This window comes from Sapajus apella, unplaced genomic scaffold (genome assembly GCF_009761245.1).
Source record: "Sapajus apella isolate SASKATOON/1434 unplaced genomic scaffold, GSC_monkey_1.0 scaffold10, whole genome shotgun sequence".
Classification (NCBI taxonomy): Eukaryota; Metazoa; Chordata; class Mammalia; order Primates; family Cebidae; genus Sapajus; species Sapajus apella.
This window is the reverse complement of record NW_022436950.1, coordinates 41,978,267-41,994,463: the sequence shown is the minus strand read 5'-3', so window position 1 is coordinate 41,994,463 and position 16,197 is coordinate 41,978,267. Positions and strand designations below refer to the sequence as shown.

The 16,197-nt window shown below is 42.9% G+C and overlaps 1 protein-coding gene and 2 long non-coding RNA genes across 6 annotated transcripts in view; 2 read left to right on the top strand and 1 right to left on the bottom strand.

Moving 5' to 3' along the window:
• Positions 1-16,197, top strand: part of COQ10B (coenzyme Q10B) — a 21,569-nt gene that overhangs the window by 3,627 nt on the left and 1,745 nt on the right. For 3 of the 4 annotated variants that reach the window (XM_032278775.1, XM_032278776.1, XM_032278777.1), the window contains exons 2-4: positions 2,857-3,006; positions 6,049-6,241; positions 12,338-12,439. In XM_032278775.1, coding sequence (XP_032134666.1) covers positions 2,857-3,006; positions 6,049-6,241; positions 12,338-12,439 — 445 coding nt within the window. The remainder of the gene's footprint in view (positions 1-2,856; positions 3,007-6,048; positions 6,242-12,337; positions 12,440-16,197) is intronic. The other variant, XM_032278778.1, reaches the window with a different exon arrangement.
• LOC116552001 lies at positions 3,337-4,188 on the top strand. The gene is made up of 2 exons (XR_004269153.1): positions 3,337-3,830; positions 4,139-4,188. It is a non-coding gene; the product is annotated as an uncharacterized LOC116552001 (long non-coding RNA).
• LOC116552003 lies at positions 6,255-6,852 on the bottom strand. Its single transcript, XR_004269155.1, has 2 exons — positions 6,681-6,852; positions 6,255-6,374 (listed from the first exon to the last, which is right to left on the bottom strand). It is a non-coding gene; the product is annotated as an uncharacterized LOC116552003 (long non-coding RNA).

Here is a 16,197-nt window from a genome sequence, read left to right as displayed (position 1 = left end):
GCCTCCCAAAGTGCTGGGATTACAGGCTTGAGCCACCGCGCCCGGCGAGTTTATGTTTCTTTTCCATTGCATTTTAACAAATAGTCATGTAGTATTTAGCTAAAGTAAATTCATTGACCTCTATTTCATTTTCGTGTAATAAGCCTGTTCAATTTTTATAAACAGCTGCAAAGTTCTTTATTGTATTTTAGAGCCCAAATTTGTCTCCCTTTTTTTTTTTTTTTTTTTTTTTTTGAGACGGCGTTTCACTCTTTTTTCCCCGGCTGGGGTGGCAATGGCCCGATCTCGGCCCACCCCAACCTCCGCCTCCTGGGTTCAGGCAATTCTCCTGCCTCAGCCTCCTGAGTAGCTGGGATTACAGGCACGCGCCACCATGCCCAACTAATTTTTTTGTATTTTTAGTAGAGACGGGGTTTCACCATGTTGACCAGGATGGTCTCGATCTCTTGACCTTGTGATCCACCCGCCTCGGCCTCCCAAAGTGCTGGGATTACAGGCTTGAGCCACCGCGCCCGGCCTTTGTCTCCCTTAATTGAGATTTTGTTTTACACTTTGGGGTCATGTTTCTTTTTCTTGGAGACAGGGTTTTGCTTTGTTGCGCAGGATGGAGTGCAGTGGAGTGATCTTGGCTCACTGCAGCCTCCGCCTCCTGGGTTCAAGCAATTCTTGTGCCTCAGCCTCTTGAGTAGCTGGGATTACAGATGCCTGCCACCACCTCTGGCTGATTTTGTAGTATTTTAGTAGAGACGGGGTTTCACCATCTTGCCCAGGCTGGTATCGAACTCCTGAGCTCAGGCATTTTGCCTGTCTCAGCCTCCCAAACTGCTAGGATTACAGGCTTGAGCCACAGCACCTGGCATTTTTCTGTTTTTTTGAGATGGAGAGTTGCTGTCACCAGGCTGGAGTGCGGTGGCGTGGTCCAGATATGTATATGTATTCATATATATAAATAAATGGAGTGAGGCATTAAATCCTACTAATGCCTATGTGTATTCGCATATATGTACACACACATAGTTATTACGGGTGTACATACTTCTTTTCTCTCTTTGCATGGCTAACTCCTTGTCCATTATTTCTCAGCCGAAATCTCTTAAGGGATTCCTAGGTCAGCCTGTCTAGGTCCTAATTACACCTCTCCTCTACCTCCATTTCTTCTTCATTACTTTCTTTTTTTTTGAGACGGAGTTTCGCTCTTGTTACCCAGGCTGGAGTGCAATGGCGCAATCTCGGCTCACCGCAACCTCCGCCTCCTGGGTTCAGGCAATTCTCCTGCCTCAGCCTCCTGAGTCGCTGGGATTACAGGCACGTGCCACCATGCCCAGCTAATTTTTTGTAGTTTTAGTAGAGACGGGGTTTCACCATGTTGACCAGGATGGTCTCGATCTCTTGACCTTGTGATCCACCCGCCTCGGCCTCCCAAAGTGCTGGGATTACAGGCTTGAGCCACCGCGCCCGGCCTTCATTACTTTCTTGAATATTCAACTAGAATGCAATCTTCATAAGGCTTATGTTTGTTCTAGTCACCATTATATCCTTATTACCTAGCATAGTCTGACACAGAATAGGAGCTCAGTAAGTGTGTGGATAACTTAAATTGAATAATCCTGGCCAACAATGACTAGCAATGACTAGTAGTGTCAAATACTTATGTAATAATCTGTTTTTTTTGTTTGTTTGTTTGTTTGTTTTTCTGAGACGGAGTCTCGCTCTGTCACCCAGACTGGAGTCCAGTGGCGTGATCTCAGCTCGCTGCAGCATCTGCCTTCTGGGTTCAAGTGATTCTCCTGCCTCAACCTCCCGAGTAACTGGGACTACAGGCACGTGCCACCATGCTCAGCTAATTTTTGTATCTTTAGTAGAGACTATCAGGAGATAGTCTCCATCTCCTGACCTTGTGATCCTCCTGCCTCAGCCTCCGAAAGTGCTGGGATTACAGGCATGAGCCACCACACCCAGTCAGTTATGTAATAATCTTATTAGAGAAAGTTTAAAATACTTAGGTAGCATATATTAGGCATTTGTACATACAACCTCGAACAATAACATTCTAGTTAACTAGACATATTTTTACGTATATGCATTGACATGGAGACTGGGAGGTAAAGAAGAACACAGCAGCGGTTGGTTTTTGTTGGGACAGAGTCTTACCCAGGCTGCAGTGCCGTGGTGTCTTCATAGCTCATTGCAACCTCAGACTCCTGGATTCAAGTGATCCTGCTGCCTCAGCTTCCTGAGTAACAGGAAGTACAGGCATATGTTATCATGCCCGGCTCATTTTTTTTTTTTGTAGAGACAGGCTCACTATGTTGCTCAGGCTGGTCACAAACTCTTGGCCTCAAGGGTTTCTCATGCACCAGCCTCCCAAAGCACTGGGATTACAGGATTGAGCCACCATACTTGGCATCAGTACTGACAGGAGCACCAGATCTCTGCCAACAGATTTGAGACCTAATTTTAAGTCTCACTGGGGTGGATCAAGAATTAAGAAACATCTATGGATCCAGCTGGGAAAACAACATGGGTAGACAACACAAATTGGACAATAGATTTGTGTATCTAGCAAAGCTTATGGCAATAGTAAATTGTAACACATGACTACAGAGTGAAAGCCAACTTTCTGAGAGAGATACCTTTTATGCCAGAAGCTTCTAACCTAACTAAGCTGTTTTTAGGGTTTTCTTTTTTACAGTGCTTAAGAAGCTATACTTTTTCTGTGCCCATGTGTGTATTTTTTTCAGGAACATTCTGAAGTTGCAAAGCCTTCTGAAGTGTGATAATTACAGTCTCTCTAATTTGTGTCTCCTCTTTATTTTTACTATCACTCTAAGTCAGGTAATTTTTTTGTCTTTTCAGATATTTAGCTTCTTGTGGTATACTGATGAGCAGAACTCTTCCACTACATACCTCAGTTTTGCCTAAGGAAATATGTGCAAGAACTTTCTTCAAAATTGCTGCACCATTAATAAACAAAAGGAAAGAATATTCAGAGAGAAGAATTTTAGGGTTTGTATATAAGAATTCTACTAAAAGAACATGTTCATAATTTTCTGTAGGATATCCTGCCTCTTTCTCTCTGGATTATCTTCTTACAGACTAACTCTGTTTTTTCTAGGTTGACCTTTTTCTTTCTTCTTTTTTGTTTGCTTTGAGATGGAGTCTTGCTCTGTCACCCTGGCTTGAGTGCAGTCGTGCAATCTTGGCTCACTGCAACCTCCACCTCCTGGGTTCAAGCGATTCTCCTGCCTCAGCCTCCTGAGTAGCAGGCGCGTGCCACCATGCCTGGCTGATTTTTGTATTTTTAGTAGAGATGGGCTTTCACTACGTTGGGCAGTCTGGTCTCGAACTCCTGACCTTGTGATCCACCTGCCTCGGCTGCCCAAAGTTCTGGTTACAGGTGTGAGCCACCGCTCTCAGCCTAGGTTGGCTTTTTTTCATAGCCTTTGCTATTTTACAAATATTTGTTGAATGAATATAATTCTATAGTAACTTTTTAGTATAGACTTAAATCTTTGACATGTAAAGAAAATTATGATCTACATTTTTTGTACATTGTTCTTTTCTTTAGTAGCAACATCACTGATACATTGGGCCATATGTTTAGATAGCTTCCTCATGTACAGACATACATAAATAAGTACATACATACTAAAGCTCCTCATCTAGAGCCTTTGATAAACTTTCTGTAAAGGGACAGAAAGTAACTATATTAGGTTTTGTGGGCCATAGAGACTGCTCAGCCATGTCACTGTAGTCCAAAGGCAGATATAGATAATATGTAAATAAATGGGTGTGGCCACATTCCAGTAACACTTTATTTACAAAAACAGGTGATGGTGCCGGGCGCGGTGGCTCAAGCCTGTAATCCCAGCACTTTGGGAGGCCGAGGCGGGTGGATCACGAGGTCAAGAGATCGAGACCATCCTGGTCAACATGGTGAAACCCCGTCTCTACTAAAAATGCAAAAAATCAGCTGGGCATGGTGGCGCGTGTCTGTAATCCCAGCTACTCAGGAGGCTGAGGCAGGAGAATTGCCTGAACCCAGGAGGCGGAGGTTGCGGTGAGCGGAGATCGCGCCATTGCACTCCAGCCTGGGTAACAAGAGCGAAACTCCATCTCAAAAAAAAAAAAAAAACAGGTGATGAACCAGGTTTGGCTCCTGATCTAGGGGTAAATAGAACAGATAATGAAGACACTACAGTTCTGCCAAACCAGAAATACACCATCCCTCCTTAGAGGAATTTCTACAAGTGGCTGTTAATTCCCAATTGGCCATTAAGTATTACATGAAGCTTTGTAAAAGTACATTTCATTAATTTTACTCATTAGCTTTTGTTCTTCTTTTTTTTTTTTTTTTTTTTTTTGAGGCGGAGTTTCACTCATGTTACCCAGGCTGGAGTGCAATGGCGCGATCTCGGCTCACCGCAACCTCCGCCTCCTGGGTTCAGGCAATTCTCCTGCCTCAACCTGCTGAGTAGCTGGGATTACAGGCACGCACCACCATGCCCAGCTAATGTTTTGTATTTTTAGTAGAGACGGGGTTTCACCATGTTGACCAGGATGGTCTCGATCTCTTGACCTCGTGATCCACCCACCTCGGCCTCCCAAAGTGCCGGGATTACAGGCTTGAGCCACCGCGCCCGGCCTGTTCTTCTTATTTTTCTATAGTAAAACACTTAACAGCACTGTTCATTAAGTTTGACTTTATTACTAACTAGTCTTTGTAATAGTTAAGGTAAATGTAGATAATAACCAAGAGTTTTTTTTCTCATGTAGAGTTCAAATGGGTGTTCCCTCTACTCCAGTCCAAGTAGTAACTCAGAAACCCAGGCTCCATCCCAGTTTTGGCCTCTGTAATTACTTAGTCTTCAGAGTGTTAATCACATTGGTCTGGAGTTGACACACAACACCTCCTCCCAGATATTACTAGCAAAGGCTAGTTGTGACCCCATCTAAACGCAGGGGGAATGGGGACTGGGAATTGTTGCTCCTGATGGGCAGGTACTTTTTAGCAACAGCACCATGTAAAAGGAGTGCAAATCTGGATATACATCATTGCCACAGGTGTTACCTGTTAAAAAGAGAAATGGTGGTCGGGCGCAGTGGCTCACACCTGTAATCCCAGCACTTTGGGATGCTGAGGCGGGCAGATCACGAGGTCAAGAGATCGAGACCATCCTGGACAACATGATGAAACCCTGCCTCTACTAAAAATACAAAAATTAGCCGGGCGTGATGGCATACACCTGTAGTCCCAGCTACTCGGGAGGCTGAGGTGGAAGAATCGCTTGAACCTGGGAGGCAGAGATTGCAGTGAGCCAAGATTGTGCCACTGTGCTCCAGGCTGGTGACAGAGCAAACTCCGTCCCAAAAAAAAAAAAAAAGAGAGAGAGAGAAATGGCAACTAAAAAAATAGTGATTTAGTCTGCTTTACTGTGTGTGTGTGTGTGTGTGTGAGAGAGAGAGAGAGAGAGAGAGGGAGGGAGGGAGGGAGGGAGGGAAGGAGGGAGAGAATACAGGGTCTCACTCTGTAGCTCAGGCTGGAGTGCAGTGGCATGATCTCGGCTCACTGCAACCTCCGTCTCCTGGGTTGAAGCAAATCTCATGTCTCAGCCTCTGAGTAGCTGGAATTGCAGGTATGTGCCACTACACCTGGCTGATTTTTGTATCTTTAGTAGAGATGAGGTTTCACCATGTCAGCCAGGCTGGCCTCAAACTCCTGACCTCAGGTGATCTGCCTGCCTCAGCTTCCCCAGCCACTGTGCCTGACCATACTCTCAATTTTTAAATTCTGGCTAGTAAAATTTTAAAAACTACCTCTTTAGATCAGTTTTAACCTGTGAGATACCAAATTATGATCTCTGCCATATATGTTTATTTAGAGACCTTTTATTTTCTGTGTTGCTTTGAAGTCATTGATTCCAGAATGTGGTTCAACATAAGTGTTGAGATTTGTTTATCATACACAGTAAATTTTATTCATATTCACTTTAAAGTATGCATATACCATAGAACTAAATGGAGTTAACACCTCTTTTTTTTTTTAAGATATTCAATGCAGGAAATGTATGATGTGGTATCGGGTATGGAGGATTACAAGCATTTCGTTCCTTGGTGCAAAAAATCAGATGTTTTATTAAAGAGATCTGGATATTGTAAAACACGATTAGAAATTGGATTTCCACCTGTATTGGAGCGATATACATCAGTAGTAACCTTGGTGAAGCCTCATTTAGTAAAGGTAATAGTTTTGCTTTTGTTGTTTTTAAATATTCCTCCAAATATTAACTCTGTCAAATGGGTTAAAATGTAATAGCCTAAAAAAAATTGTTTAAGCTAATAGGAAGAGGGGAAAAAATTATTTATTATGTCTCCTCTTTACTTTTTTTTTTTTTTTTTTTTTTGAAACAGAGTTTCACTCTTGTTACTCAGGCTGGAGTGCAATGACGCAATCTCGGTTCACCGCAACCTCCGCCTCCTGGGTTCAGGCAATTCTCCTGCCTCAACCTCCTGAGTAGCTGGGATTACAGGCACGTGCCACCATGCCCAGCTAATGTTTTGTATTTTTAGTAGAGACGGGGTTTCACCATATTGACCAGGATGGTCTCGATCTCTTGACCTTGTGATCCACCCGCCTCGGCCTTCCAAAGTGCTGGGGTTACAGGCTTGAGCCACTGCACCTGGCCCCTCTGTTACTTTTTACAATATTAGCATTATTCTTTCCAAATAGAAGTTAGAATATAATATGGAAATGGAAAACTTTTCCCCTTTTTTTAACCCCTTCTGCTGAAGACTACTGACCCACAGGACAGTTCAGTTGGGCCACCTACGTGGGAAATGTTTTAATTTAATTTTTGCCCTGTTTTAAAATATGAATTAAATACTTTAGCATTGGGGGAAGAATAAATTTGTTGTTTACTAAATATATATTTTTTAAAATTAAGGAATGGTGGGGAAGAGGGAGGGAAAAAAAAGTGAGAGGATAAAGAAAGGTAGAAAAGATATAGGCCAGGCACAGTGGCTCACGCCTGTAATCCCAGCACTTTGGGAGGCCAAGGTGGACAGATCATGAAGTCAGGAATTCAAGACCAGCCTGACCAACGTGGTGAAACTCCAACTCTACTAAAAATACAAAAATTAGCCAGGCGTGGTGGCACATGCCTGTTATCCTAGCCACTCAGTAGGCTGAGGCAGGAGAATTGCTTGAACCCGGGAGGCAGAGGTTGCAGTGAGCTGAGATCATGATCATGCCACTGTACTCTAGCCTGGGCGACAGAGTGAGACTCCGTCTCAAAAAAAAAAAAAAAAAAGATATGTCAGGAGGCTGAGATGAGAACCCAAGAAGTTGAGGCTGAAGAGAGCTGTGATTTTGCCACTGCACTTCAGCCTGGGCAACAGAGTGAGACCCTGTGTCAAAAAAAATAAAAATTAAAAGAAAAGATATAAAAATATTGTCAGGGTGCAGTGGCTCACACCTGTAATCTCAGCAATTTGGGAGACTGAGGCAGGTGGATCACCTGAGGTCAGGAGTTTGAGATCAGCCTGGCCAACATAGTGAAACCCCATCTCTACCAAAACTCAAAGAAATTAGCCATGTGTGGCAGCAGGTACCTGCAATTTCAGCTGTTTAGGAGGCTGAGGCAGGAGAATCACTTGAACCCAGGAGGCAGAGGTTGCAGTGAGCCAAGATCACACCACTGCACTCCAGTCTGGGTGACAAAAATGAAACGCCATCTCAAAAAAAAACAATTGGCTGGGCTTGGTGGCTCATACCTGTAATCCCAGCACTTTGGGAGGCCGAGGTGGGTGGATCACAAGGTCAGGAGTTCAAGACCAGCCTGGCCAACATGGTGAAATCCTGTCCCTAATAAAAATACAAAAATTAGCCGGGCATGGTGGCAGGTGTCTGGAATCTCAGCTGCTCGGGAAGCTGAGAGGCAGAGGCAGAGAATTGCTTGAACCCAGGAGGTGGCGGTTGTGGTGAGCCAAGATTTCGCTACTGCATTCCAGCCTGGGCAACAGAGTGAGACTCTGTCTCAAAAAATATATGTGTATAAATATTGTTGAGGTTATCCTGCCAAGTACTGGGTGCTGAAATGCCAAGTACTCTTACATTATGTTAATCATCTTATGCTTGTCAGAGGAGGATATATGTGTAGAAAAGGGTACCAACCTTAAAAATGAAAAGGCAGAATTCCACGGAATAATGCGTATTTATTTTACATTCCTATTTTGGAGTGGCCAAAGATCTTTAAAGCTGAGTTACTTTGCCCATAGGATTTAATGATGATATCATCTCTTGTTAACCGGCCAGAGCTAAATACCTTAGTCAGCTCTGTGTTACACATTGAAGGGGGTGCAGCTCTCAGAGTGCTCTTTCTGGTGCAGCTAGAAAGAGAAGGAGAACACTGTCACTGTCCAGTGAGGTTAAGACCCTAGAGTCTGCCCTCTTAGCCTCAAAACTAGAATTCCACTTAAAATGCTGTGGACTAGGATTTTGCTGTTATTACAAATGTTTTCACCTGCTTGCCTTATTGTTTTAGAGTTTTTAAACTACTGTCTCTCATAATAGCCAACATTTATTGAGCCCTTTTACAGCTTTACTTGAATTACTCAAGTTTTCACAACAACCCTTTGAGGTTCAAGTGTTATTTATTTTAGAGTTGAGCTAACTGAGGTTTAGAAGAGATAGAGAACTTGCTCAAGGTTACAGAGCCAAGACTCCAGGTTTCTGACACCAGTGAATATTTCTATAATCTTAATTTTTTTTCTATTTCCTGAGCTCAGTTTACCATTCAGTCTCTTAGAACTTAAATCTTAATATATTATGCTGCTTCTAACTAAAAGAACTCTAAATAAATCTCATTTCTTCCTCGGTCTCTACCTTTCTTCCCTCCTCTGGTTTGTTTTTTGTTCGTTTGTTTTTGTTTTGAGACAGAGTCTTGCTCTGTTGCCCAGGCTGGAGTGCAGCCGCGCAATCTCAGCTCACTACAACTTCCGCCTCCCAGGTTCAAGTGATTCTCCTGCCTCAGCCTCCCAAGTAGCTGGGATTACTGGCTTGCGTCACCATGCCTGGCTGATTTTTGTATTTTTAGTAGAGATGGGGTTTCTCCATATTGGCCAGGCTGGTCTTGAACTCCTGACCTCAGGTGATCTGTCTGGCTTGGCCTCCCAAAGTGCTAGGATTACAGGTGTGAACCACTACACCCATCCTGTCTCCCTTGCCTTCTTAAAACCTACAGGGTAAACTAGGTGTGGTAGCGTGCATCTGTAATCCCAGCTACTCAGGAGGCTGAAGCAGAAGGATTGCTTGAGCCCAGGAGTTTGAGGTTGTAATATACAATGACTATGCCTGTGAACAGCTACTGCATTCCAGCCTGGGCAACATAGCCAGTAAGGCTTCATCTCTGAAAAACAAACAGGCTGGGTGCGGTGGCTCACGCCTGTAATCCCAGCACTTTGGGAGGCCAAGACAGGTGGATCACCTGATGTTAGAAGTTCCAAGACCAGCCTGGTCAACATGATGAAAGCCCATCTCTACTAAAAATTTAAAAATTAGCCTGGTATGGTGGTGCATACCTGTAATCCCAGCTACTCAGGAGGCTGAGACAGGAGAATCGCTTGTTGCCCAGGCTGGAGTGCAATGGTGTCTGGGCTAGGTTCTGGATTTTATTTATTTATTTATTTATTATTATTATTATTGAGGTGGAGTTTCCATCTTACTGCCTAGGCTGGAGTACAATAGCGTGATTTCAGCTCACTGCAACCTCTGCTTCCGGGTTCAAGAGATTCTCTTGCCTCAGCCTCCCAAGTAGTTGAGATTACAGGCATGCGCCACCACGTCTGGGTAATTTTTTTGTATTTAGTAGAGAAGGGGTTTCTCTATGTTGGTCAGACTGGTCTTGACCTCCTGACTTCAGGTGATCCACCTACCTTGGCCTCCCAAAGTGTTGGGATTACAGGCATGAGCCACCGTGCCTGGCCAGGTTCTGAATTTTAATATCCAATAGACAATACAGTAAATATTATTATTATTATATACCCAGTACTATAAAAATTATTATAAGAGAAGAACAGAAGCCATGTGACATTTTCTGTGAATTATTAGCTGACCAAAACATGCCTGTCACTTAATATGTCAGTAATTCTAGTCTTACACAAATTTTTAATGGCCAGAAGCCCTTGAATATTTTTAGAGAGGCAGCAGTTCAGTGAATCTTACTGCCTGGTTCATGATATAAACATTTTATATGGATTAGTTTATATAATGGTCTATGTCAGCTCACCCAGAACAGCCTGTAGTAGGTCATCATCATGACAGCTTCTACTGTTCAGTATCTCTGCTCTTAGAAGTGAGGTCTTTGGCAATACTGTTCCTGTCAAAACATAACATTAAAAATCCATGCATCCTTGAGCCAAATAATTGGAGTGAGTAAAATATTGCCAGATTTGCATAAAAATAATAAGAGGAAGGTGCTATGTTATAGTGAGTACTCCCAAAACCGTTTCTTCTTTAGTATTAAATTTCCTATAAACTTCTTAAATGATTGTAAAGAAGGGCAGAATATATTATCCTAAAGTTGGACAACTGAAATAACAAGATTTTATTATATACTTGTGATGCTCTTAAAAATCACTCGTGCACTTCAGGAATACTCAGGTGAGGTGGCTCATGCCTGTAATTCTAGCACTTTGGGAGGCCAAGACAGGAGGTTCTCTTAGCCCAGGAGTTCAATACCAGCCTGGGCAACATAGAGAGAACTCAGCTCTACAAAATATTTAAAAAATTACTTGGGCATGGTGTCACACACCTGTGGTCCCAGCTACTTGGGAGGCTGAGATAGGAAACCAGATAAAAAGCTGAGCGCCACTCAAGGTCATAACCAGCATAATCAGTCCTAACAGTGAACTGTTAACTATGGTTCTGGTTACCATTTTCACATTGCAGATGGCAACTCTTTGATGGGTCTCAATAATTTTTTTTTTTTAAGACAGTGTCTGTAGGCCAGGCACAGTGCCTCATGTCTGTAATCCCAGCACTTTGGGATGCCGAGGCAGGTGGATCACTTGAGGTCAGGAGTTCAAGACCAGCCTAACATGGCAAAACGCTGTCTCTACTGAAAATAGAAAAATTAGCTGGGTGTGATGGTGGGCGCCTGTAATCCCAACTACTCAGGAGGCTGAGGCAGGAGAATCACTTGAAACCGGGAGGCAGGGGTTTCAGTGAGCCGAGATAGGCCATTGCACTCCAGCCTGGGCAACAAGAGCAAATCTCCATCTCAAAAAAAAAAAAAAAAAAACGACAGTGTCTCATTCTGTCACCCAGGCTGGAGTTCAGTGGCATAATTATAGCTTACTGGTTCCTCAGTCTCCTGGACTCAAGCAGTTTCCTCACCTCAGCCTCCTGGGTACCTGGGACTACTGGCATGCATCACTACACCTGGCTAATTTTTTAATTTTTTCAAAGAGTCAGGGAATCTCGTTCTGTTGCCCAGGCTGGAGTGCAGTGGCATAATCATAGTTCATTGCAGCCTTGAACTCCTGAGCTCAAGTGATCCTCCCACCTTGGCCTCCCAAAGTGATGGGATTACAGGTGTGAGCCACCACATCCAGCCACAATAAGTATTTTTTTTTAATGATACAAAATGGGAAATACCAAGATGCACTGCACATAGTATTGTTAAGTAATGTGATTCAGTGTGTGCATCCTGAATATAAAATATACATGTGCACTGGAAAAAAACAGAAAGAAATGGATCAGGGCCAAGGGCCAGGACTACACATTTAAGGAAACTAGATAGAGGCCTCTAGTAATAAGGAGCAGATTGAAGGAAAGACTGTACGTGATTAATAAGAGATCAGTCTTTGAGTAGGAGAGAATTATGTAATTGTGCTAGGAATCTGTACCAGGTACGTTATTAACATTTCAACAATCTCATGATACAAAGTAGATATTATTTTACAGATTAAGGAAATAGTGTATGGGAGTTAATTTGTTCATGATCACTTATATGTGGCAGAACTGGAAATAAGCTTCCAAAAAACTCCCTGTTTTGCTGCTAGAGGAAGGAAATCTAAGTAGCAAAGCAGATGTTAGCAATGGAAAAGAAAACAACTGGCAATCTTGGCGATCCCTGCAGAAAGAAAAAAATGGCTAGTATTGGCAAGATATATTACTTCCTAGTACGAAGCAAGAATTAGATATCTTTATCTCCTATGATCTGATGTATAAAAATTATTACTTATGAAAGAAATCAGCCTCAGTCATACAGAGTCTTAGATTCTGGCCAGAAGCAAAGGTATTTAACTGTGATTTTATTTTTTCATTTTGTTCTAGGCATCTTGTACTGACGGGAGACTTTTCAAGCACTTGGAGACTATTTGGCGTTTTAGCCCAGGTCTTCCTGGCTACCCAAGAACTTGTACCTTGGATTTTTCAGTAAGTCTCTATAAAGCCCTTGATTTGTTCCACATATGAGATAAAGTTGGTAAAAATGTAATTATTTTTTAGAACACAGAGGCCATAATTACATTGAATACCTTTTTCTGCATAAATGCTAATGAGCATTTCTTTTTTATTCTATTTCATGCAACCTTGAATATTCCTTCATTCTCTACTTTGTTTTTTACAAATCTATAGATTATAAGATTCATGCCATGACTTTACTACCAGCTTAATAACAGTTTTGAACTTAGTAATAGTTTTAAATTAACACCAAATGAAAGAACACATTGCATATTCGATGCAGCAACAGGCTAGGTACAGTAGCCCATGCTTGGAATCCCAGCACTTGGGAGTCTGAGGCAGGAGGATTGCTTGAGGTCAGGAGTTTGAGACCAGCTTGGGGAAGACAGTGAGACTTTGTCTCTACTAAAAATAAAACTAGGCTTCTGTAGTGGTGCCCACCAGTAGTCCGATTGCATGAGTCCAAGGGTTCCAGCTTGCAGTGAACTATGATCATGTCACTGCTCTCCATCCTGGGTATCAGAGTGAGACCTTGTCTCGAAAAAATTTAATTTAATTTAAAAACAAAGATGCATGCTCCTCTGCCTATGGAGTAGCCATTCTTTTGTTGCTTTATTTTCCTAATGAACTTGCTTTCACTTTAATAAAAATATAAATAAAAGGTGCAGAAATAAAGTACAAAGGGAAAAGTACATTTTTTGAATCTAGAGTCTGGTAACTTTCTTTTCTTTCCTTTTTTTTCTTTGATATGGAGTCTCACCTTATCACTCAGGTTGGAGTCCAGCGGTGTAGTATTGATTCACTGCAACCTCTGCTTCCCTATCTCAAGCAATCCTCCCGCCTCCACCTCCCAAGTAGCTGGGACTACAGGAGTGCACTACCACACAGGCTTATTTTTGTATTTTTTGTAGGGACAGGGTTTCGCCGTGTTGCTCAGGCTTGTCTCCAATTCCTGGGCTCAGGAGATCCACCTGCTTCAGCCTCCCAAAGTGCTGGGATTACAGGCATGAGCCACCGCACCCAGCCTAGTAGCTTTCTTTTTTGTATAATCTTAGTTATAGACAACTTAAAGCCATTTGTGGCTTTTTCTTCGCCAACAGGTAATATGGGAGTTGTTCTCTGTACATGCAACTCAGGCATTGAATTTTAAGAAATGGTGACAATTTTGACTAAATTATTGTGTGCTATTCTCAGCTCTGGAGTAATTTTCGTTAAAGCATTATACACAATACTAGAACAGTTAGGCTCAAGCACAGTGGCTCACACCTGTAATCCCAGCACTTTGGGAGGCCGAGGCAGGTGGTTCACTTTGAGTTCAGAAGTTGAAGACCAGCCTGGCCAACATGGCAAAAACCCATCTCTACTAAAAAATACAAAAATTAGCTGGGTATGATGGTGTGTTCCTGTAGTCCCAGCTACTCAGGAGGCTGAGGCAGGATAATCACTTGAATCCAGGAGGCAGACATTGCAGTGATCCAAGATCATGCCACTGCACTCCAACCTGGGTGACAGAGTGAGACGTTGTCTCAAAAAAAAAAAAAAAAAAAAGACAGGCCAGGCACAGTGGCTCACGCCTGTAATCCCAGCACTTTGGGAAGCTGAGACGGGTGGATCACGAGGTCAGGAGATCGAGACCATCCTGACTAACACAGTGAAAACCCATCTCTACTAAAAATACAAAAAATTAGCCAGGTATCGTGATGTCACACACCTGTAGTCCCAGCTACTTGGGAGGCTGAGGCAGGAAAATCACTTGAATCCAGGAGGCAGAGGTTGCATGAGCTAAGATTGCGCCACTGCACTCCATCCAGCCTAGGTGACAGAGCAAGACTCCGCCTTAGAGACAGAAAAAAAAAAAAAAAACAGGACAATTGGGAAAATTAGAATAAGGTCTATGTAAATTAGATAATAGCGTTATTATCTAGTAGTAATAACTCCGTTTGTTAATTTCCTGATTTTGAGAATTGCACTATGGTTATTTAAGACATGAAAATAGGGAAATTTGGGTAATGGTTACATGGAAATCTTTGTACTGTTGTTGCTTTTTGTTTTACAAAAAAATTATTTCATAATGCAAAGTAAATATTTTAAGATTTAGAGGATATTTGGTCCTTAAGACACAGTTCTCAAACCAATTGTCTTCAGTTTTTTGTGTTGTTTTTGAGACGGAGTTTTATTCTTGTTGCCCAGACTGGAGTGCGATGGCATGATCTCAGCTCACCATAACCTCTGCCTCCTGGGTTCAAGCAGTTCTCCTGACTCAGCCTTCCAAGTAGCTGGGATTACAGGCATGTGCCACCACGCCTGGCTAATTTTGTATTTTTAGAGACAGAGTTTCTCTATGTTGGTCAGGCTGGTCTCAAACTCCTGACCTCAGGTGATCTGCCTACCTCAGCCTCCTAAAGTGCTGGGATTACAGGCCTGAGCCACCACGCTCAGCCTGTCTTGAATTCTGTATAGAACAACGAAAGGGTATAAGTAAAATCCTAAAAGGGTGTCCAAGGGAGAGAATACAGTCATGGGTTCTTAGTTTCTGTTTTTGGTTGGGCCTGTAAAGCGACTTTCTCATCCCTCTTTTCTGCTCATCACTCGAGACAGAAACTAAAAACCATGACTTCAGGCTGTTAAAAGCCTAAAACAACAACAAAATAAGGCGAGTTGGACAGGCTACAAAAAGAAAAGATTAAACCACCTATGCCATCTGCTTTGTGGGTCAGGTATGCATGTACATGCAGCACACTTGCAGCCTCCTCTTCCATATTCAAATCATTGGCTACTTTAAGATTGAAACCCTGTCTCTACTTAAAGGATAATAATTAGATGTGGTAGTGGGTGACTATTGTCCCAGCTACTCCAGAGGTTGAGGCAGGAGAATCACTTGAACCTGGGAGGAGAGGTTCCAGTGAGCCAAGATTGCGCCATCGCCCTCCCGCCTGGCCAACAGAGCAAGGCTCTGTCTCAAAGAAAAAGTTAGACCACCTACATCATCTGCCCTGTGGGTCAGGCACCCATGTGCATGCACACTTGTAGCCTCCTCTTCCTGCTGGTACTTCTCATGGGATTGATACCTATGAGAAGGATCACTTCTCTTCCTTATTTCCTTTGGTTGGATAGGATGGATCTAAAAGGGGCACATTAGTAAGAAGGCAGAGTGATAAATGTATACAGCAAAGCTTTCTTCCAGTCATATTACGAAGCAGACTTTTTCCCTTAATGAGATTTCATTGGCCTTGTTTATGTAAGCTTTTTGTGCCAGCAGTTCTGCTTGTTGCAGTAAAGAAGATTCCCTCCTCTGGGGGCCTGCTAAAAATCCCACCTACATACATCCACACAACTGTGCCCTAGATACCCAGTTCACAATGTGAACACCACTGTCCTAAGTGGAGATTTATTTTATTTTATTTATTTATTTTTTTCCTTTTTTTTTTGTTCCAGTTGTTATTCCTGGAACTGGAAGAGATTTAGTTTAAAAAAAAATTAGGGCCGGGCGCGGTGGCTCAAGCCTGTAATCCCAGCACTTTGGGAGGCTGAGGCGGGTGGATCACGAGGTCAAGAGATCGAGACCATCCTGGTCAACATGGTGAAACCCCGTCTCTACTAAAAATACAAAAAATTAGCTGGGCATGGTGGTGCGTGCCTGTAATCCCAGCTACTCAGGAGGCTGAGGCAGGAGAATTGCCTGAACCCAGGAGGCGGAGGTTGCGGTGAGCCGAGATCGCGCCATTGCACTC